The 21,585-nt window shown below is 41.7% G+C and overlaps 1 protein-coding gene across 1 annotated transcript; it reads right to left on the bottom strand.

The window, feature by feature from the left end:
* Nucleotides 1-9,864: 9,864 nt before the first annotated feature.
* Nucleotides 9,865-11,137, bottom strand: LOC141827126 (uncharacterized). The gene is made up of 5 exons (XM_074714387.1): nt 11,101-11,137; nt 10,908-11,018; nt 10,324-10,532; nt 10,042-10,188; nt 9,865-9,960 (listed from the first exon to the last, which is right to left on the bottom strand). The coding sequence occupies exons 1-5, from the start codon at nt 11,135-11,137 to the stop codon at nt 9,865-9,867; spliced, it is 600 nt and encodes a 199-aa protein (XP_074570488.1).
* Between the last annotated feature and the right edge of the window lie 10,448 nt (nt 11,138-21,585).

Genomic DNA, 21,585 nt, shown 5'->3' with positions numbered 1-21,585 from the left:
TCATTGGGCTCTTGTGTTTGGTTTACAGGATCTAATATAGAAAGGGATAATTTAACTCATGCGGAAACATTAAATTATACCTTTCTTCGGACTATTGCGAAGGATGTGGATGAAGTTTATACCCGAAGACCTCTTGATCTTCTGCTGTATTCCTCTCCTCTTCTCGAACGTTGTGTAGGCAACGATCCTTCGAGAATTTCTCCACCAGAATTCTCCACTCCGATGGCTAGCAAGCTTTCCTTCCTTCTCTGGAAAAGAGAAGAGGAAAAGGGGTTGTGGCTGCCGAGAGTTTCGGCCACCAAAAGCTTTGTGTCGTGTGTCTCTCAAGCCTTTGCAAGCCCCTTCTTTTATAGCCTAGCCATCCCCAAATATGGTATGATTTGTATCATAAATATGGTATGATTTAAATCATAAACTTGGTATGATTGGATTTAATCCGATCGGAGAATTTGGTATGATTTCGGAAGCTTCCAATTCGAACCCAGAGGCTTTAATCGATCAAGGAATCGATTAAACATCGTAACTTTTCCTCATTAAGCCTGGTAATCAATAAGGTGATCGATTACCAGCATGGTAATCGATTACCAGTCGATCTCCCACGGAGCTTGGTAATCGATCAGCTGATCGATTACCAAGGTGTGTAATCGATCAGCTGATCGATTACACTTCCTTGTATGGGTTCGAATGCCTGATTTTTTCATGAATTCTTCCAAGGTGTGTTTGAGGGTTTCTAGAGGCTACAGCAGGGACCTAGAGAAGAAATTGATTTTGGTCTCCTGATGGACTTAAGCTTCCCATGCTCTTCACCGAACACACAGCTTAAGTGTATCAATAATAACTCATTCCACTAGAGAGTTATTATTGCACTACCACACCAATCCCATATTATAATATAGACTCCTTCTTACTATGAGTACATTAATCTCCCTGTGTTTAAGATATCGTATGTCCGTCAATCAAATGAGTTACTGACAACTCGAATTTAATCAACTTCTAATCCAAGAGTAGTACCACTCAACCTTATTATCTGATGGGAAAGTCTTGAAAAACCGTTCCGGTAGATTCTTGCAGAACAAAAATTTTCCCGAACCGGTCTCAAGTTGCCCGACGCGTTTAGATCATTGGGCTCTTGTGTTTGATTTACAGGATCCAATATAAAAGTATAATTTAATTAAAGCAGAAACATTAAATTATACCTTTCTTCCGACGTTTCGGAAGACCGAAGTTTGTACCCGAATACCTCTTGATCTTCTGCCGTATTCCTCTCCTCTTCTCGAGCGTTGTGTGGGCAACGATCCTTCGAGAATATCTCCACCAGAAATCTCCTCCGATGGCTTGCTAAACTTCCTTCTCTTTGCTTGGAGAAAAGAGAAGGAGAAGAAGGGTGGCTTGCCGAGAAGGTCTCGGCTACCAATATAGAAAACTTGTGTGCTTTAAAGCCAAGCCAACCCCTTCTTTTATAGCCTTGCCACCCCTTATTTATGGTATAATTAGAGTCATAAACATAGTATGATTGATCCATAAACTTGGTATAATTTACATCAATCCAATCGGAAGATTTTGACATGATTTCGGAAGTTTCCAAATCGAACCCGCGGCCTTTAATCAATCAAACAATCGATTAAACCACGTAAGTTTTTCTCATTAACACGTGTAATCGATCAGGTGATCGATTACACACATGGTAATCGATCAGGTGATCGATTACCAGGCTTGGTAATCGATCAACTACCTGCCTTCGTATGAGAAACTCTGGTAATCGATCAGGTGATCGATTACCAAGGTGTGTAATCGATCACCTGATCGATTACACTCCTTGTATTGGTTCGAAAGACTAGTTTCTTCACGAATTCTTCCACGGTGGACTTGAGGATTCCCAGATGCTACAACAAGGACCTAGAGGAGGAATTGGTTTTGGTCTCCTGATAGATTTAAGCTTCCCATGCTCTACACTGAACACACAGCTTAAGTCTATCAATAATAACTCATTCAACTAGAAAGTTATTATTGCACTACCGCACCAATCCCATATTATAATATGGGCTCCTTCTTACTATCAGTACATTAGTCTCCCTGTGTTTAAGATATCGTATGTCCGTCAATTAAAATGAATTACTGACAATTCGTATTTAATCGACATCTAATCCAAGAGTAGTACCACTCAACCTTATTATCATGCGGACAAGGTCCACCTGCAGGGTTTACATGATAATCTTTATGAGCTCCTCAAGGGGACATCATCAGCCTAGATTATAGGACACAGTTTTCTTCTATAATCAATAACACACCATGTACATAATACTACTTCCCAACTCATCAGGCCTATTGATCTATCGATCTAGACCTCACCCTTTGATGAATTAAAGAAGTACATATTAAGCACATGTGTTTGTTATTATATCGGGATTAAGAGCATGTACATCTATAGTAACAGAGGTTTAGTTCGATTATATAGTCAGTATAAATCGAACAATCCTTAGATGGTCCTGCTCAATACACACTAAGTGTACTAGTGTAATTCTATAGTCAAGACAGACTAAAACCAAATTACACTACAACCACTCCGATGGTTTGTCCAATCCATCTTGGTTGTGAACACTATTTATAATCTATAAGAGACTGATAACATGGTCTTCTGCGTGTGACTCCGCACACCATGTTAGTCTACAGTATAGATTAAATGGACACTTGCATAATATTGACCAAATGTGATTCTCATTTCAGAATGTTTATTTACATAGCTAGGATTCTAGTATACATCCCAACATTATCATGCGGACAAAGTCCACCTGCAGGGTTTACATGATAATCCTTATGAGCTCCTCAAGGGGACATCATCAGCCTAGATTATAGGACACAGTTTTCTTCTATAATCAACAACACACCATGTACATAATACTACTTTCCAACTCATCGGACCTTTTGATCTATCGTTCTAAATCTCACCCTTTGATAAATTAAAGAAGTGCATACTAAGTACATATGTTTGTTATTATATCGGGATTAAGAGCATGTACATCTATAGTAACAGAGGTTTAGTTCAATTATATAGTCAGTATAAATCGAACAATCCTCAGATGGTCCTGCTCAATACACACTTAGTGTACTAGCGTAATTCTATAGTCAAGACAGACTAAGACCAAATTACACTACAACCACTCCGATGATTTGTCCAATCCATCTTGGTTGTGAACACTGTTTATAATCTATAAGGAACTGATAACATGGTCTTCTATATGTGACTCCGCACACCATGTTTATCTACAGTATAAATTAAATGGACATTTGCAAACATTGACCAAATGTGATTCTTATTTCAGAATATTTATTTACATAGCTAGGATTCTGGTATACATCCCAACATCAAACTCTCCACAGCCTTGGCATAGCGTTTCAGATGCTTATTTCGTATCTCGAAGGTGCCTCTTACTTGTTGCTCCACTAATTGTGAGTCCGAATAGATTATAACTTTAGTAGCGCCCACATGCCGAGCTGCTTATAGACCTGTGAGGAGAGCCTCGTACTCAGCTTCATTGTTGGTGGATCGGAATTGCAGTTTTACCACTAATTGGAGAGTGTCTCCCTGAGAGGAACATAACAGGATGCCTACCCTACAACCGTGTTTGGTGGCTGATCCATTTACATAGACTTTCCATACTTCCATTGATTCCCCTCCTACGACTTCTGTTAAGAAGTCAGCCAGGGCCTGAGCTTTAATAGCGGTCCACGATAGATACTGTTAGGTTGCAAGGGTGCAAACATAGTCCCACATCTAAAGTACATGGAAAAGATCATGGAGTTAAAAGGATGGAAAGTATCTCCATTGGTATGAGGCCTTTTGGGGAGAGCCCAAGAATAAAGCCATGAGGGCTTAGGCCCAAAGTGGACAATATCATACCATTGTGGAAATATTTTGATTCCATCGGTACTAACAAGTGGTATCAGAGCGAGATCGCTCTTCACTGGACTAACCGTTGGATGAGCCATGATCCAGATCTAATCATGTGGTTTGAACCTTAAACAAAGGAAGTGGGTGCTCCCGTGTCTGAATCAAGAAGGACCAGACACCAGGTGAGAAGTCCTAGTAGGTCAGGTGGATCGAGGGGTAAAAAGTCCTAGTTGCGACTAGGTGGGAAGTCCTAGTAGGTCGGGTGGACCAAGGGGCAAAAAGTCCTAACTGCGGCTAGGTGGAAAAGTCCTAGTAGGTTGGGTGGACCGAGGGGCAAAAAGTCCTGGTGGATCGAGGATTCAGACATCAAAAATGACGTTAAGGGGGGTCTGTGGTCCTTTGTTTGAGGGGGGGATTGTTGGGTTGCAAGGGTGCAAACATAGTCCCACATCTAAAGTACATGGAAAAGATCATGGGGTTAAAAGGATGGAAAGTATCTCCATTGGTATGAGGCCTTTTGGGGAGAGCCCAAGAACAAAGCCATGAGGGCTTAGGCCCAAAGTGGACAATATCATACCATTGTGGAGATATTTTGATTCCATCGGTACTAACAGATACTGTATGTCATATTCACTGAGCTCAGTGGTCCATTTAATAAGACGTCCGGAGGCGTCGGGATTAAGCAAAACCCTGCCTAGGCTGCTATTGGTGAGAACTGTGATAGGGTGTGGTAGAAAGTAGGGACGCAGTTTCCGAGCCATCAGTGTGAGGGCCAGCGCCAGCTTTTCTAAGGAGCTGTATCGAGTTTCTGCGTCTTTCAATAAGTGGCTGGCGAAGTAAATCGGGCGCTGTACTTGAGCCGCCTGTTTCACTAGGACGGAGCCTAGAGCCTCCTCCGAGGCTGACAGGTATACCCACAAGGGTTCGTGGGCTTCAGGCTTAGCCAGCACGGGAAGGTCGGCTAAGTATTGTTTCAGTTCGGTGAATGCATGTTCGCATTTCTCATCCCACGAGAAGCGAGCTGTCTTTCGGAGGATCTTGAAGAAGGGGAGGTTTTTTCCCGGGAAGTGAGAAATAAAACGGGAGAGAGTCGTGATGCGTCCTATCAGTCGTTGTACATCTTTCACATTCCGAGGAGAGGCCATGTCTTGTATAGCTCGGACTTTAGCTGGGTTGGCCTCTATTCCTCGCTCGGTCACTATGTATTCCAGGAAACAACCACTTTTTACTCCAAACAAATAATTGTTGGGGTTCAACCTTAGCCCATACTGGCGGAGCGTGCTGAAGGTTTTCTCCATATCCGTGGTAAGCTGGTCCGCTCTCAGGGATTTGTGATGTGCATAGGGTTCATATTCGTATTTATACTTAATTTGCACATCTTTCTGGGTTTATTGTTATATCTTGTGTGCATTGCATTCCTTATCTGTGCATTTAGGCATATATCTTGCATTTCCTAGTTCGGAGATCTGCTCTTATTTTTACTTATTTTAGGGTGGAAAATGGAGCAAAAGCGGGCAAATCGGAAGTACCATTGAAGACAAGGCAAGACAGGGCCGTGCCTCATAGGCACGGCCGTGTCTATTCAGCTACCTGGCCGTGCTTCACAGGGCACGGGCGTGTGCACAAATAGAAGACCAACAAGTCTGGGCCGTGCCTCACTGGCACGGCCGTGCCAACATCCCCCATCAGCAGCAGAGGAGGCCGTGTCCACCAGACACGACCGTGTTTCAAAACAGAAGCCAGCCGAAGCTTGGCCGTGCCTCACAGGCACGGCCGTGTTTCCGATCAGTGCCCAAGCAACTACTGTTGGTCGTGCCCATAAAGCACGGTCGTGTGTCAAAACAGAGGAGCCCCTGCAGCTGGCCGTGCCACAAAGACACGGCCGTGTCCAGCAAAAGGAGAAGAGACAGGCTGTGGCCGTGCCCAAAAGGCACGACCGTGCCTTCAAACAGAGACCCAGCTCTTCTGGACCGTGCCCCAAAACAGAGGGATGACTGCTCTAGGCCGTGCCTAAGAGGCACGACCGTGTCTCATCCGATGAAGGAGCCCACACGGGACCGTGCCTCCCAGGCACGGCCGTGTGAGCGGGGGCGTGCTGACTCGGAGGCTGCCTATAAATAGGTCCTCTTAGAGACCTAGCAAAGGGGGAGAGACCTTGGAGAGCCACCGGAGCTATTCTAGAGCCACCGACACCTGTTTCGGAGCAAAGATTCGACGATCCATCCACCGATCCGGCTGCTCCATTCCATCCACATCCCATCTACGCAGAGTTTGCAGTCCAAGGAAGAAGATAAGTCTTATTTCCTGCAATTCATTGTAATATCTTCGGAGTAAGATGTACTCTTTCTTTCCTTTGCATTGTAACCTCCACGATATGGAGTAGTTTCCTAGATTCTAGGATGTAGGATGAATCGGATGTATTGGATGATTGTACTCTGGATTTATTAATCTACCGTTTTCAAAGATTTAATTGTCTATTACTTTATGGATTTGTGCTTGTGTGATAAATGATTAAATGTGTGCGTATGAATCCATGAGGGTAGGAAATAATTGTGAATTGAGGAATCATTAGGCCGTACACCGGGGCACTTCGTGACAGGAAGAAAGCCTTGAACCGGGTGAGTTTCCGAAGGGTTTCTTAATTCATAGTTAGTTTCTATGAGGGATAGTTAGCGGTCACTCATTGTTGGGGAGAGGTCCGTAAAAAGATATCCTGTGACAGGGGATAGGGTTTTTAGCACTCCGGGGCACCTGAGTGACACAGGAAAACCTTAAACCGGGCTTCTAGAACCATCTCAAACCGACAATGATGACGTAAGAACACCAATGATTTATTCCGAGGATACCTGACAAGGTCGAATTGGATATATTGGTTAGCATCCCTACAATTGAACAATTATTGAGGAAAGGTAGAGGATCCAAGTCAATCAATCAATGCACCGAGGAGTCCGAAGTCCTAGGATCGCTTCCCAAACCATTGTCACAGTCGTCTCCTTACTTCGGATTCTAGGATAAAGTACTCTAGAATACTCCCATCTCCCCCACAACAACCTATGCTCAGTTTTCTCTCCACCTTCTTGTGCTAGATCTAGTAAGTAATTTCACGGTCCCTGTGGATCGATATTTTTATTACTTGACGACAACCCGTATACTTGCGGGGAGCCCATCAATTTGATAAGGATGCCGTCTACGTACACCTCCACGTTGCGCCCGAGCTGATTCTTGAACACTTTATCCATCAGCCGTTGGTAGGTGGTGCCCGTATTTTTCAGGCAAAAGGGCATGACGGTGTAGCAAAAAGTCCCGTCAACTATGATGAAGCTGACCTTGTCCTGGTCTTCCTGAGCAAGGGGAATCTGATGGTATCCTTGGTATGCGTCCATCATACAAATGAGCTCATACCCAGAAGTGGAATCGACCAGCTGATCTATTCTCGGGAGAGGATAGCAATCTTTTGGGCAAGCTTTATTAAGATCTCGAAAATCAATGCAGACCCTCCATTATCTCCCGGCTTAGGTACCAGTACCACATTAGCAAGCCAGGTCGGGAATTGTATTTCCTTAATCTGCCCTACCTTCAGTAATTTATCAATTTCTTCTCGGATGATCTTAATTGTCCTGATCAGTTGAGAAGTGCCTTCTCTTTTGTTTGACAGGCCGGGCTCCTGGAATTATGTTGAGTTTGTGCTCCATCACTGTAGGGGCCACACCGACAACCTCGGATGGCGACCAGGAGAAGATATCCTGGTTTTTCGTTAGACAGGTCAGCAGTTGTGCTTGCAGTTCTGGCAGCAGGTCGGCAGCCATGTAAGTGATGGGAAAGTCTTGAAAACCCGTTCCGGTAGATTCTTGCAGAACAAAAATTTACCCGGAAATGATCTCAAGTTGCCCTCATAGTCGATCAAACGAAGTTTGATCGACGCATTTAGATCATTGGGCCCTTGTGTTTGATTTACAGGATCCAAGATAAAAAGGATAATTTAACTTATGCAGAAACATTAAATTATACCTTTTTCGGACTGTTGTGAAGGATGAAGTTTGTACCCGAAGACCTCTTGATCTTCTGCTGTATTCCTCTCCTCTTTTCGAACGTTGTGTGGGCAACGATCCTTCGAAAATTTCTCCACCAGAATACTCCTCTCCGATGGCTAGCAAACTTTCCTTCCTTCTCTTTGTGAGAAGAGAAGAGGAAGAAAAAGAGGTTGGCTACAGAGAGTCTCGACCATCAAAGGTTTATTTTATGTGTCTCTAAAACCCGTTGCAAGCCTCCTCTTTAATAGCCTAGCCATCTCACAAACTTGGTATGATTTGTATCATAAATATGGTATGATTTAAATCATAAACTTGGTATAATTATAATCAAATCAAATATTCTTATCCAGATTTGATTAGAAAAATCATAACCAATTTTGTCTGCGGAAGAGATAAAATTATGATTTTAATCAAATTAAATCTCATCCAGATTTGATTCTAATCAAATCTAATTATCCAGATTTGATTTCTAATCAAATCTCATTCAGATTTGATTCTAATCAAATCAAATCTCATCCAGATTTGATTCTTATCAAATCAAATCTAATCTAGATTTGATTAGAAAAATCATAATTAATTTTCTCTGTGGAAGAAAATTAATAATTTCGTAACGAAAATTTTAATCGGAATTTCTTAACAAAATTTTTCTCCGGAAAAATAATTTTAGAAATTCTTAAAATTTCCTATCCGAAATTTCATATAATTTTCTTAAGTGGATACGAGGTTTTATCCAGAGGCTACAGCAGGGACCTAGAGGAGAAATTGGTTTTGGTCTCCCGATAGGCTTAAGCTTCCCATGTTCTTTACCGAACATATAGCTTAAGTCTATCAATAATAACTCATTCCACTAGAGAGTTATTATTGCACTACCGCACCAATCCCATATTATAATATGGGCTCCTTCTTACTACAAGTACATTAGTCTCCCTGTGTTTAAGATATCGTATGTTCGCCAATTAAATGAGTTACTGACAACTCGAATTTAATCGACATCTTTTCCAAGCGTAGCACCACTCAACCTTATTATCATGCGGACAAGGTCCACCTATAGGGTTTACATGATAATCCTTATGAGCTTCTCAACCTCATAGCTATAATGAACACAACATCTAATGAATAAGTTGCCCAAATTTTATTGAAACTTTATGCTTCTTGGGACAAACATGAGTAATGATCCATAAGAGGTGTTTAAGGAATAGAGGTTAGTGAATCATCATGACTGTTAAACATACCAAGTAATACTATGGAATTTTACCATTTGTCATTGTTACTGACATATCCGAAAATACAAAATAGCAAATCGATCACATCTACCCAATAGCAAAAAAGAAAAAACATATTAGTATGAGCTTATGAATGACCTTGAACAGAGAGAGAAAAATGAATAGTCTAAAAAATAACAGAACCTAGAGAGAGAAGAATTTAAACGAAATGAGAGAAATAAAACATTACTTCACCTCAAGTATGTTCTCATCTTCAACGCCCCAACAACATCAGAACGGATAATCTGTCCATTGATGTTAATGAGAATATTCACGCTTTCAACAACATCCAAGAATACCTGAGAAATAAAAAAATATGTTCACACCTTTACCCAAGGATAATTTGATGAATAGTGACGAACAGAACCAGCAACGAAGGAACGCATGACCTACTTCATTTTTCTTGTATCGAATGCCTTCAGTGCGCCATGACACTGCATTTGTGACAGCCATTGGAGGCCTCTGTACGACTTCCATCCTATATGCATCCGTTTTGATGAATTCACTCAGAATCTTAGCTTCAATGTACTGACGGTAACCAAAGTCCATCATCTCATCAAGCAGCTCGTATTGTCCACAATAGGCAATTCAATTTCAATGTGCAGGATATGAAAGGGAAGGAGAGAGAAAATAAAACCCCATACTTGTTCATTGAATTGCGTTCGGCACCAACAAGACCAAGTCAGAAAATAAGAAGAAGAAGAAAATCCCTTACCACAACTACAAAATTATCTCTCAAGGATTCTTCCTCCAATTCCTCGAAATAATGTTTAAATACCTGCATCGTCAAGAATTCAAGAAATAGATGAAGAAAAGTCGTATGAGAACGGAAATTACATCGCTAATAAGGAATGCTCACATCAATGACGCGATGCAGGAAGAGGAGGATGCTAGCAGCATTGCAATTCTGCCTCGCAGCTGTCATTAGAAAGACATTATTGTGCTGGATGAACATATAACTGATCCCACCATCGAACGCCACAGGCGAGTGCGACTCCGGGTCTCCCTGTAACGCCAAAGCAGGAGCTCAAGTTTCCACCTTTGCACCGAGAACGAGTTGGCAAGCGAATTCTAGAGTTCCGCAACGGATCTAGATGGATTCGGAGAAAGAAAAAAAAAAGGGATATGGAACAGGAGTCACCTCCTTTTGTGAAGAAGCGCTCGGCCTGTATTGCGGAGACGTCCCCGCGGTAGTCCCTCCAGATGAGGACGCAGCCCTTGATGTCGAGGAGGAACAGCGCGGAGACGGCGCCCGCCATGGATTCAGCGCGGCAACGCGAGAACTCCACGGATCAGAATCGGATCGGGGGCGAGGCTCTAGATCTGGCGTCACATCCCATTTCCGAGACTCTTGTGAATCGAAGACAGAAGAGCAGGGAACGATGCGATTAGAACGGATAAAAGGCGGATTGAGATCTCAGGAAGCCCCCTCTCTTCTACTTTAGATGTAATGTACGAAGTGGTTCGTGTGGATGCACCGGACTCGATCAACTGAAATTAATCGAATCGGAACTCGAATTCGACTGGATTTCCACAACGGGGCCACGCCACAAAAGCGAATTGTAATTTTCGAGTAAATTTATAAACAATGACAATAACAACTATTCAAATTTATTATATGATGCAACATGAAACTGTAAAAAATAGCAAATTAAATAGGAAGCTTTAATCGTTGATTATTCTGACTTAGGTATTGAGTGGAAGAAGTGACACTTGTTGTTGTACCGACAATTTCCCTTGGAGTATCACCAACATCGTTGAGTTCGATATAGGGGATGACGCAAAGTGGGACGAAGCTCTTCGGTGCTGTAAGCAAATTGGCATAGTTCTCCGAAGCTGCATCGTTGAGTCGTGTTGTAATGAGTGCATAGCTCCATCTTCTACGAGCTATATGGATTTGTCATTACTCCTTTGTCACTGCCGTCACTGCTTCCCATGCCACTGTTTTTCCCCATCACTCCATCACCGTCGTCGTCGCCGTCACTGCTTCCCGCGCCACTACTTCCCCCATCACTCCTCCATCGCTGCCACCACCTCTCATCTTTCTTTCTCTCCTACTTTATCTGGTCTATCCATCATCTCCACTAATTTTCAATGCATTTTCAGTTCTAAGATTTTATTTGGTAAATCGATTCACTTCCTCCAAGCACAGTTTATATTCGTTCAGTAATTCACTGTACCGATGAGTACAGTTCGATCGCCAGAAGAAGCCGAAGAACAAAAAAAATAGAATATGCATATATGATACAAATACAAAAAAAATTTGAAATTACCGATCGCTGTCAGAGGAAGATGAAGAACAAAATTGAAGATAAGAATCAGAAATTATCGATCGCCATAGGAAGTCGAAGAACGTGTCAGAGGAAATCGAAGAAAGTCGAAACTTGAAAAAATCGGATGAAGAAAAGGACTCTACAGATCTGAGAATAGGACAACAGAAGGAGGAATGAGGGAAGCGGACATGTATTTATAAGAAGAAAAGCCAAGAAACATGCACCGGTCCGCAACATGACTCGATCGACTGAAATTAACCGAACCGGAACTCAAATTCGACCGGATTTCTGCAACGGGGCCACACCACAAATGTGAATTGTAATTTTCGAGTAAATTTATAGACGCAAACTGCAAAAAATAGCAAATCAAATAGAAAGCATTGATCGTTGATTATTCTGACTTGGGCGATGAGTGGAAGAAGTGACACTTGTTGTCGTATCGACAGCTTCGCTTGAAGAATCACCGACATCGTTGAGTTTGATACAGGGGATGACACACAGTGGGATGAAGCTCTTCGATGCTGTGAGCAAATTGACATTGTTCTCCGAAGCTGCATCATTTAGTCGCGTTATAATGAGTGCATACGTCTTGTACGAGCCCTATGGATATGTCATTACTCCTCCGCAGCCGCCGTCACTACTTCCCGCGCCACTGCTTTCCGTGCCACTGTTTCTCCCCATCACTCCGTCGCCGTTGTCGCTGCTGCCACTGCTTCCCCCACCACTCTTTCGCCGCCGCCACTGCTTCCTCCCATCTTGAATCTGTCGGATCTATGCATCATCTCAACTAATTCCCAATGCCTTTTCAGTTTTAGAATTTTATTATGTAATTGATTCACTTCCTCTAAGCACAGTTTATATTCATTCAGTAATTCACTGTACCGATCAGTACAGTCCGATTACCAGAGGAAGCCGAAGAACAAAAAAAAAAGAATATGCATATCTGATGCAAATACAAAAAAAATTCAAAATTACCGATCGCCGCCAGAGGAAGCCGAAGAACAAAATTGAGAGATAAGAATCTGAAATTACCAATCGTCATAGGAAGCCGAAGAAAGTCGAACCTTAAAAAATCGGATGGAGAAAAGGATTCTAAAAATCTAAGAAGAGGACAACGAGAGGAAGGAGGGAAGCGGGCATGTATTTATAAGAAGAAAAGCCAAGAAACATGCACCGGTCCGCAACATGACTCGATCAACCGAAATTAATCGAACTAGAACTCGAATTCGATCGAATTTTTGCAACAGGGTCGGGCCACAAAAGTGAATTGCAATTTTCGAGTAAATTTATAGACAATGACAATGACAACTATTCAAATTTATTATATGATGCATCATGAAACTGTAAAAAATAGCAAATCAAATAGGAAGCTTTGGTCGTTGATTATTCGGCCTTGGGCGGTGAGTGGAAGAAGTGACACTTGTTGCCGTGCCGACAACTTCCCTTGGAGTATCACCGACATTGTTGAATTCGATACAAGGGATGGCGCAAAGTGGGATGAAGCTCTTCGATGCTGTGAGCAAATTGACATTGTTCTGCGAAGATGCATCGTTGAGTCGCGTTGTAATGAGTGCATAGCTCCGTCTTGTACGAGCCGTGTGGATATGCCATTACTCCTCCTCCGTCGCCGCCATTGCTTGTCGCGCCACTACTTTCCACACCACTGTTTCTCCCAATCACTTTGTCGTTGTCGTCGTCGAAGACGCCACTGCTTCCCGCACCACTGCTTCCCCCATCACTCCGCCGCCGCCGCCACTGCTTCCTCCCATCTTAGATCCGCCGGGTCTATCCATCATCTCCACTAATTTCCAACGCTTTTTTCAATTTTAGGATTTTATTATGTAATTAATTCACTTCCTCCAAGCATAGTTTATATTCGTTCAGTAATTCACTGTACCGATCAGTACAGTCCGATCACCAAATGAAGCCAAAGAACAAAAAAAAAGAATATACATATTTGATACAAATACAAAAAGATCTGAAATTATTGATCGCCGTAGCGGAAGTTGAAGAACAAAAAAAATAGAATATGCATATCTGATACAAATACAAAAAAAAAATGAAATTACCAATCGCCACCAGAGGAAGCCGAAGAACAAAATTGAGAGAAGCGGGCATGTATTTATAGGATTCCCCCATCTTTCCACCGCCGCTGCTACTGCTTCCTCCCATCCTGGATCCTCCGGGTGCTATCCAGCATTTCCACCAGTTCCCAATGCCTTTGCAGTTTTAAGATTTTATTTTGTAATTAATTTACTTCCTCCAAGCATAACTGATATTCGTTTAGTAATTCATTGTAGCGATCAGTACAGTCGTCAGGTGAAATTACCGATGGCTAGAAGGAGCAGAAGAACAAAAAAACACCAAAATATGCTCTGATACAAGTACAAAAAGCTAAAATTAACGATCGCCGCCAGAGGAAGCCGAAGAACAAGAGATCTGAAATTACCGATCGCCATGCCGAAGGAAGCAAGAAATTGGATGGAGAAGAGGTCGACGGAAAGCAGAAACTCGATCTGAGAAGAGGACGACGGGAGGAAGGAGGAAGCGAGTATTTATAAGAAGGACAATGAAGAACATCTAGAACATATTTTAATTATCGTAAAAAATGAAAAATAAAAAACTTGATGCCGATTAACGATGGATTAGCAACCAATAAAAAAAAATTATCGTAATTCAATTTAACGATCGAATTTGAATTCGGTCGTGAAATTTAGCGACCAAATTGAAATCGATCGCTAATTTTAACGATCGATATTTCAAGTTGGTCGCTAATTAGTGATCGAATTCAAATTCGATCGCTAAAATTAGCTATTTTTAGCGATCGAATTCGTTGTAATGAGTGCATAGCTCCGTCTTGTACGAGCACTATGGATATGTCATTACTCCTCCGCTGCCGCCGCCACTGCTTTCTGTGCCATTATTTCTCCCCATCACTCCGTCGCTGCTATCGCCGCTGTCACTGCTTCCCCAATCACTCCTCTACGTCGCCACTGCTTCCTCCCATCTTGGATCTATCGGGTCTATTCATCATCTCCACTAATTCCCAACACCTTCTCAGTTCTAGGATTTTATTTTGTAATTGATTCACTTCCTTCAAGCACAGTTTATATTAGTTCAGTAATTCACTGTACCGATAAGTAAAATCCGATCACCAGAGGAAGCCGAAGAACAAAAAAAAAGAATATGCAGATCTGATACAAATATAAAAAAAATCTGAAATTACCGATCGTCGCCAGAGGAAGCCGAAGAACAAAAAAAAAGAATATGCATATCTAATACAAATATGAAAAAAATCCGAAATTACCGATCGCCACCGGAGGAATCGGAAGAACAAAATTAAGAGAAGCGGGCTTGTATTTATAGGATTCCCCCATCCTTCCACTGCCACTGCTTCCTCCCATCCTGGATCCGCCGGGTCTATCCATCAATTCCACTAGTTCCCAATGCCTTTGCAGTTTTAAGATTTTATTTTGTAATTAATTTACTTCCTCCAAGCACAACTGATATTGTCACAACCTGGGAGGTCGTCCGAAAAAATTTCGGTAGCACCTCCCCAGTATCCATGACAATTATCTGAATACAAACATGAATATAAGGCCCCGGGGACCTATCCATACAACAAAATATGGATTTACACAAATGAACAAAAGCAAAGATAACCCACACGACCATTTACACATCCTACATATGCATAAGAAAGAAATTTCTAATTCTACACAACTATTAACGAATAGAACTCGTAAAGTAAACAAAAGTCCGAAGTTATGAATGCAGAAACGTAAAGGAATACAACGACAAAATCATGGATATGAAATACAATCCGAAACCCCAAAGAAATAGACGACCACACACCCAATTAAAATCCAAAACACAAACGTACGAAAGAAAACCAATTTCGCCTTGCGGTGAGATAGGGGCAGTCCGGCCGCAACTCCAAGCTCCGATGTCCTTATCTACTAACCTGTGCCTGCAACTAGAAGTCAAAGAATGTAGACAGTTAGCCAAAGGCTAAGTGGGTAATCAGAAAAGATGTGCATGAATTTAATCTTATTTAAGAAGCCAAGGAAATAGAGTAGGTCACAATTCTCAATGTCATTTTAAGATCTTCTTAAAGTTCTCCATTTATACATAATAGGTGTATATATCTATATATCTGTATCACTATCTTCAATTATCATGGATTGAAATCAAGTAACAGTTCATATGTTAATTTCATATCTCAACTTAATTATCATGATTTATGATAGCTTCTCAATCTTGATTGTTTAATCATGTCATATCTCATTATCATCAGTATAATCTCGTCATGAATAATTAATTTCTATAATCAGTGTCAACAGGTGTATAAGCAATATAACAAGAGCCAATATCATCAGAGTAGAAAAATAATAAAATCTCATAACCTAGGCTAACATCGCCTCTTCAGAATATATTGTCGCATACGTTATCTAACGTACGGGTTGTCTCTCTAGCCCTCACCGATGGAAGACAAATAAACACTGACCGCGGCCTCCATGCTACCACAACGATATGTGGGCGGTCAAGTGCTCTGGACCGAGGACTACGTCTCGCACCTCTCCTCAGGTGTACGGTCCAGTACTATGGTAAAACTCTGGTATAAAGCTAGGCTCATAGTTGACACCTTTTAATATTTATCCTTTTCTCTTTTATCTCATTTCATGTTATGTCTTTTTCATCAATTATCATCCTTGTTATATTTTCAGTATCTTCATGAGTTGTCTAAATGACCAACTCAACCAAATTAAATGTTATTCATTCATTTGGGTATCACAATCAAATTTGCAGGTAAGGATAAGTATCAACCAGATGTAATATCAACAACATAAGAAATAAAAGGTCAAGCAGTATTAAAAGATAAGTATCAATAGCAGAGTAAACGAGAATATCTATTTGAATTTTGGAAAACACCCTTTCCCATTTTAAATCCCCCAGATGAACCCATGTGCGAACAGGAAATAAATCAATTATTTACCCTTTAATAATTTAATTATTTTAACCTGGTTTCAATATTTTAAAGATCATTTTAATCCCCTTTTAAAACAATTATACACATATAAATATACATATATCAATTTAATATTTATTTATTAATGCACAAGGAAGATTAAGAGTCCAAGGATAGAAGGTACCCACTTAGTGTAACGCGCTTCAAAATTGGAACCTCTCCGTATAACAGGATCCGCAAATCAAAATCCTGCAGATTACAATATATAACACCCACTAAGTAACTAGTATACTAAATTCTAAAATAGATCAAATCCTAGTCGAACCTCAGGCTAACCTAACCACTCAACCGGACCAAGTGTTAACCTTAACCCCAATTCATCCTTCCTAATTAATCCAATTAACTTGATTAATTAATTATTAACTAAATATTAAAATGTCAAAATTAGACTAACCTAATCTTATAGGTAATTCATATTAACAGATCAATCTTAACTTTTCAACCAAACAAACCCTAAACTATGATCAACTTATACAAGTAAGCATTAAGAGTAAATTGCAAGGTTTTATAACTCATGTGCATATTCTAAAACATATGAAGTTAAACTCTAATTAGGTTTTATCCAATTTTCATCTTGAAAGAGGGATAAACTCATGGTCACGGTAAACATACAGCAACTAAAATGCCCACCCTAACAGACCATCTTCTTCAACCAAACCCTAACCATACAACCAAGCCTCAACAACCCCCTTCCAATAAACCAGTAAACCGAATAAGCTTAAATTCTAGAAACCCCTATCCCCATCCTTCACCGAACCTAATCAAGATCGGAACTAACCAAATTCAAGAATGCAAAACTCACCTTAAATCCGAAACCCTAGAACCCAGCTTTGGTGGGCGGCGGCGATCCGGTGGCGGTGGCAGCAGGACTTCTTCTCCATGTTGCGGCAATGAAGGTGGCGGTCTTCGTGTGAGGAGGACGAGAGGAGGCGGTGGATAGGGCAGCACCTGGTCGGTTTCCACCGCGGTGGCGCGGTCAGGGGAAGAGGGCGGTGGCGTCGAGTGACGGCGAAACAGAGAAAAGGAGAGGTGTAGTTAGGGTTACTTGCGATTTGCAACCTTCTTTATTGCTTTCCTACCCGAAGTTTTCGCCGGCAAACGCGGGCGTGGGCTACGGCGTCCGTCGGTTGCGCGAGACGCGGGCGCGGGTGCGGATGTGGGTCGCGCAAGCGCAGAAGTAATCAGTGGCGGCAGTTATTTTGAGGACTACACAGTAACTTCTTAAAAAGGGGTTTGGGTTTAGGTTAAATCGGTTTAATTTTTAGGGTTTTCTTAAATTAATTGATTTGCTTGGTTTACTACTCAAACGAACTCCGATTTGACCCAAACTAATTTTGTTTATTTCGTCTCCTCGAGACGAAATTTCTAATCTATTCCAATTTATCAAAATTCTCTTCCATCATGAATCAAACCAAAATTCTTTTAATTTAGTTCAAAATCAGTCTACTAAAAGTTAAAATAAAATAGAAATAAAATAATAAAACTCTCGTATCTAACATATATTCGTTTAGTAATCCATTGTAGCAATCAATACAGTCGTCGGGTGAAATTATCGATGGCTAGAAGGAGCAGAAGATTAAAAAAAATAGAATATGCTCTAATACAAATACAAAAATGTTAAAATTATCGATCGCCGCCAGAGGAAGCCGAAGAACAGGAGATCTGAAATTACCGATCACCATGTCGAAGTAAGCAAGAAATCGAATGGAGAAGAGGTCGACGGAAAGCAGAAACTCGATCTAAGAAGAGGACGACGGGAGGAAGGAGGGAACCGGGTATTTATAAGAAGAAAAATGAAGAAACATCTAGAACATATTTCAATTATCGTAAAAAATAAAAAATATAAAAGTTGGCGCCGATTAACGATCGATTAGTAATCGATAAAAAAATTATTAAAAAATCATCATAATTCAATTTAGTGATCAAATTTGAATTCGATCGCTAAATTTAGCGACTGAATTGAAATTGATCGGTAATTTTAGCGATCGATATTTCAAGTCGATTGCTAATTAGCGACCGAATTCGTTGTCATGAGTGCATAGCTCCATCTTGTACGAGCCGTATGGATATGTCATTACACCTCCGCCGCCGCCGCCGCCACCACTGCTTCCCGCACCACTGCTTTCGGCGCCACTATTTCTCCCTATCACTCCGTCGCCGCTGTTGTCGCTGCCACTATTTCCCCTATCACTCCTTCGCCGCAGCCACTGCTTCCTCCCATCTTGGATCTGCCGAGTTTATTCATCATCTCCACTAATTTCCAACGACTTTTCAGTTCTAGGATTTTATTTTGTAATTGATTCATTTCCTCCAAGCACAATTTATATTCGTTCAGTAAATCATTGTACCGATCAGTACAGTCCGATCACCAGAGGAAGCCGAAGAACCAAAAAAAGAGAATATACATATTTGATACAAATACAAAAAAATGTAAAATTACCGATCACCGCTAGAGGTAGCCGAAGAACAAAAAAACAGAATATGAATATCTGATACAAATACAAAAAAAATTGAAATTACCGATTGCCACCGAAGGAAGCCGAAGAACAAAATTGAGAGAAGCGGGCATGTATTTATAGGATTCCCACATCCTTCCGCCATCGCTGCCACTGCTTCCTCCCATCCTGGATCCGCCGGGTCTATCCATCATTTCCACCAGTTCCCAACTGTCACGACCCGAAAGATAGCCCTCCGAAAAATTTCGACAGCACCTCCCCAGTATCCATGACAATTCCCTGTATGCAAACATATATAAAGGCCTACACGGCCTATCCATACTACAAAATATGGATGTACATAACAAAACATAAATAAAAGGTGACCCACACGGCCACATACACATCCTACATAAGCATAACAAATAGAATTTCTGATTCTACACAGTTACTAGCGAATAAACTCGACAAGTATGCAAAACTCGAAACAATACGAGCGAAAATAGAAACCCAATAAAATCCATATCAATAGACACAAGTCTAAAAGTACCACACATGACAATCCACTAGCATTGATAATTCGCTATTTGACAGGGTCAATTAGGGATTTATTCTGGACTATATTGATTACATTTCACATCATATTTGGGTTGTTGAGCTTAATTTTTATCTTGGATGAAATTTATATCTTCATTCTATTTTATTTCTGAATCTTTGGTAATTACGGATATTAATTTCTTGATCTTTGAGTGTTGCAGGAATTAGGATGAAGATGATGATTGTTGGAGGGCTAAATTGCATCAATCCTGGTTCGAATTGGATTCAAATCAGACTTAAATAAGATTCAAACATCCCTAGCCAATTAAGCTCGGCCCATTTAACTTGATCCAGCCCACATTCCTGGTTCAGCAAGCCCAATCTTGATTCAAAAGCTTGATTCAGGCTTGGTCAAATTGATCCGGCTGATCAAATCAAGCTACATCAGAGAAAAAGGGGAATGAACGCGCGATGGAGGGCAGCTCGGTTTCTAGGTCTTCGATTTCCTCCGCCGCCGCGACGAAATTTTCGTCGGGCTCCGTCGCGCGCCACCTTTCCTTCATCTAACCTTCCGATCACGCAGAGCATCCTTCTCCCAGTCAGAGTTCGCCGTCTCCTTCGCTGGATCTACGCCGAAGTGGATTCGGAGGTGTTGATTCCAAATCCCCGTCGTCGCGGAACAGAGGTCTTGAGTGGATTCTCCAGCCACCGATGGTCGACGGTCGACAGCCCGAGAGGGAGAGGTGTGAGTGTTTCTTCATCTCTTCACTCCGGCGCTTCATCTCATCGGACCCTAGCTCCTGTACTCCTGCGCCAAAGTGGATTCTGAAGCGTAGGCAAGCATGTGCTCGACTCCAATCGCGCCCATTCACCAGAGACAGTGAGGTAAGGGGTTCAATTCCTTTTCTCTAACGGTTGTTGCTGGATTGCAGGACGCTGGACGAAGGAGAGATCCCCACTCCTGTTCTTTGCCGTAATCAGCCTAGGGTTTCTCTCTAGGTTGATTCGCTCCCCTTTGGTGCGGTGGATTCACTGGTGTTGAATCTTGCTCTGTGCCGATCAGCAGGATCCTATCCATCTCCCTGTTCTTCCTTTGATCAGTTTCATTGACCCTGTTTTTGATTGTGTTTTGTTCGTGCAAAATCAAAAATCCCCTTTAAATTGTGTGTGTGAATTCCTTGTATGTGCTTGCCGCATGATTGTTTGATGCTTGTCATGTAGAAGGTTTCATTTGGAAGAGTAGTTGATGAACGATTTTCCTTGATCAGGTCATGTGTAAACTGTTTGGAAGATTGTGGAAACACTTGATTGTTGGAACTTGGAGATGGCTAGAGGGGGGGTAAATAGCTCTTTTTCGCAACTTGAACGGTTTTTCTCCTACAAACGGTTAGTATGCAGCGGAAACAAGAGAAAAATAAACACAAGATAGACACGAGAATATACGAGGTTCGGGGAAACTTGCCCCTACTTCTCGGTGTGTCCGTAAGGTGGACGAGCCCTTGATCTTCGGTAGATCGAACCCCGGCAAAAACCGGCTAAGCAATTCCTCCTTCTCGGTGGAGAGACCTCTCCACAACAATCTCAAAGATGAATGTTAGTTACTGAGATTATAGAAGGAACTTGGGATTGAGGCTACCACAAAATAGACTTACAGCACAGGCCTGCCTCAATCAAACAGTAAACTCAATCTTCCCGAGAGTGACGCACTCCTTGCACCACCTGAGAAAGAGCTTCAACGAAGAGCACGGGAGCTAGAGAGAGCGCACACAATTAGGGTTTTTGGATCTCAGCGTTAACCCCTGTTCTTCTTCCTCTCTTGCTTTTAAACTGCTTGCTTCAACGGACTCTGAGTCCACTGCACCACGATCAGTCTCAGCTCACTCACTGATCGATTCCTGCAGCTCAGAGCTCCGTTTACCTAAAAATCATCTCGACAAACTGAGCATGTGGAAAGCCAAGCCTTGACCCTCTTTTGTTTGAATTCAAACTTCACCTGCAACCTTCATCAGAGGATTAACGAAGCAAAAGCAAAGAAATCGGGAGTAAGTACAGCAGAGATCAGAATAAAGCGTAATCGATCAAGCTATCGATTAAATATCGTAAACCGTTTCTCACTAAAGTGGGTAATC

This window comes from Curcuma longa, chromosome 4 (assembly GCF_044706935.1).
Source record: "Curcuma longa cultivar G26 ecotype Majalengka, Jawa Barat chromosome 4, ITB_CL_G26_1.1, whole genome shotgun sequence".
NCBI classification, from domain to species: Eukaryota; Viridiplantae; Streptophyta; class Magnoliopsida; order Zingiberales; family Zingiberaceae; genus Curcuma; species Curcuma longa.
The sequence above is the reverse complement of the archived record's forward strand: the minus strand, read 5'-3'. Positions and strand labels throughout refer to the sequence as shown.

Bases quoted from the DNA above. Each gene is read 5' to 3' on its own strand.
- LOC141827126 (XM_074714387.1), bottom strand. From the start codon at position 11,137: ATGGGGAAAAACAGTGGCATGGGAAGCAGTGACGGCA. The intron at 10,189-10,323 runs GTGACTCCTGTT...TTGGCGTTACAG, and splicing joins GCGCTTCTTCACAAAAGGAG to GGAGACCCGGAGTCGCACTC. The intron at 9,961-10,041 runs GTGAGCATTCCT...TTGACGATGCAG, and splicing joins TCCTGCATCGCGTCATTGAT to GTATTTAAACATTATTTCGA.